Source organism: Palaemon carinicauda, chromosome 17 (assembly GCF_036898095.1).
Source record: "Palaemon carinicauda isolate YSFRI2023 chromosome 17, ASM3689809v2, whole genome shotgun sequence".
NCBI classification, from domain to species: domain Eukaryota; kingdom Metazoa; phylum Arthropoda; class Malacostraca; order Decapoda; family Palaemonidae; genus Palaemon; species Palaemon carinicauda.
Window position 1 is genome coordinate 52,969,963 of NC_090741.1, and position 2,500 is coordinate 52,972,462.

A 2,500-nucleotide genomic window follows, 5' to 3' on the forward strand; every position below is an offset into this window, starting at 1 on the left:
ACAATTCTGGAATCTGGTGACTGGAAACAATTCTGGAATCTGGTGACTGGAAACAATTCTGGAATCTGGTGACTGGGGAAACTAATTCTGGAATCTGGTGACTGGGGAAACTAATTCTGGAATCTGGTGACTGGGGAAACTAATTCTGGAATCTGGTGACTGGGGAAACTAATTCTGGAATCTGGTGACTGGGGAAACTAATTCTGGAATCTGGTGACTGGGGAAACTAATTCTGGAATCTGGTGACTGGGAAACTAATTCTGGAATCTGGTGACTGGGAAACTAATTCTGGAATCTGGTGACTGGGAAACTAATTCTGGAATCTGGTGACTGGGAAACTAATTCTGGAATCTGGTGACTGGGAAACTAATTCTGGAATCTGGTGACTGGAAACAATTCTGGAATCTGGTGAAGTATTTTTCAATCTGAACTAAAAGGCAAGTATTATTTCAAGGTTTTTTTTAATCCCATTTCAAGCAAGCCAGTCCTCCCCGATTGGGGGCGGCGCCCCCAATCGTGGGAGGACGTTCCCTATAGCGCACGGTAGACCTTAAATTGAAGGTCTACCGTGCGCTATAGGGAGGCTTGCTTTTAAACCCTTTAATTTTAAGTTCGGTGAGTGTATTCAACTTTTTTGTACTTTATTTTGGTTCTGCAGTTTACTTAAAGCCTGTTGATCAAAATTTAAATTAAAAACTTAATACTACTTTGTTCTTTACTTTAAATTTTATTCCTCTTTCTAAATTGTTGATAAATTTAATTTGAGTTTTAAAATAAATTATTAAGTTTATAAGAATATAGATTTATTTTTTGTTTATTTTAAGTTTTTATTTTTATTTACTGAAAATTATTATCACAGGCTCATGATAGTCATTTATTTAAGGCTACCAAACTTTAACTAGAAAGTTTTCTTATACTTGACTCTTTTTCAGATGGCGCGACTTCAGGATAGAATTATGTAAGGACAGCCTTCAGTTTCAACCCATGACGGTTTGGTTTGGGATCCTGAAAATCCTGTAAGGTCGCAGGAACCTCAATTTCACGGGACCGGGTCAGTGGAACCTCAATTTCTCGGGACCGGGTTAGATTCCCCGAGGAGAAGCTATTATCCTTGAGTCTATACCCCCTTGGGTCTCTGATCCCGAGGTATAGATAGATTCCAGGAGATTGTTCATGGAAATCTTTTTAAGATCAGCAGTAGATGAAGGACCTAAAGGGAGCAATTGAATTTAAGATACTAAAGACTTTACTTTTCACAAGATCATATGATTTGGAAGATGCTACTATCAGAGAATTGTATAAGTTATAATGAAAATGTTTCGTTAGATGATTAATATGGACCCGCCCGAGAAGTAGTTCACTCGACTTCAGTGGAGGGTTGGATTTAATCCCAAAACAAGTAAAACTAGTAAAGATATTTGGAGAGACTTCAATTTGAGTTTTTGAAGGTCCGGCTTGTACCGAAGATTTTGGCAAATTAAAATACTCTGAATAGGTTATTGGTAAACTATATGTAAATGCTAATTTAGTATGGTGGAATCTTATCAACAAGATGGCAACATACACCACCCATTTTGATCAGGTTACTAGAAAAAATTATCAAATTTTTGGGTATTTTGGTTGATTTGGTGAATAGTTCATTAGAATGATAGTTATTAAACAATCTTCAGTTGATTGAAAGCTATTTACTTCATATTTGCACTATGGTTGTTTGAATTCAAAAAATTTATTTTGTGTTTTTAATGGTATAAAACTTATTTCTTTTTAATTTTATGAATTCTTGATTGTATAAGATAAGTTTCTTTACTTAGTAATGGTCTTAATCGCTTTATCTTCTAAGCTCTTAATAAAGAAAAAAAAATTAGAATATAATTTTATTAATAAAAAAAGATTTAGAATTGAATGGTACAATTTTTTTATTTTCAAGGTTGAAATCTTGTATTAATCAATTTAATTTAGTAGTTTTTCTTATGTTCAAGGTTGAAGTCTTTTATTGAGTTTATCTGGTTTTCTTCAAAACCAAAAGTTTATTTTCATAAAGGTGACTTTTCTTTATAATTTGAGAAAAGGCTTGGTTACTTCTCAAAATATGTGAACATTGGTATATGAAAACAGAATTTGGATAACATCTTTTGTGTTCTTACAAGCTAAGCTACAACCCTAGTCAGAAAAAAAAGGTGCTATAAACCCGAGGGCTGAAACACAAACAATATCTCAGTATGTGAACATTGGTATATGAAAACAGAAATTGGGTAATGTCATTAGTATTCTTACAAGTTAAGCTACAACCCTAGTCAGAAAAAAAAAGGTGCTATAAACCCGAGGGCTCAAACACAAACTATATCCCAGTGAGGAAAGGAATAGTGGAAATAAAGAGAAAGTGATGAACAATTAAGAATATAATATTTAAAGAGCTCTTAACATTAGATTGGTTACTTAGTTGCCTTCAGATTGGTAGAATAGAGCACTGTTTGGAGTTTCAAAGAAAGATGAAGTATGA

The 2,500-nt window shown here is 33.8% G+C and overlaps 1 protein-coding gene across 1 annotated transcript in view; it reads right to left on the reverse strand.

Moving 5' to 3' along the window:
• The window catches only part of LOC137656364 (uncharacterized), a 25,551-nt gene that overhangs the window by 4,585 nt on the left and 18,466 nt on the right, over positions 1-2,500 (reverse strand). Inside the window, exon 2 of the mRNA XM_068390538.1 lies at positions 1,124-1,210. Within this exon, the coding sequence (XP_068246639.1) occupies positions 1,124-1,210 (87 nt within the window). The remainder of the gene's footprint in view (positions 1-1,123; positions 1,211-2,500) is intronic.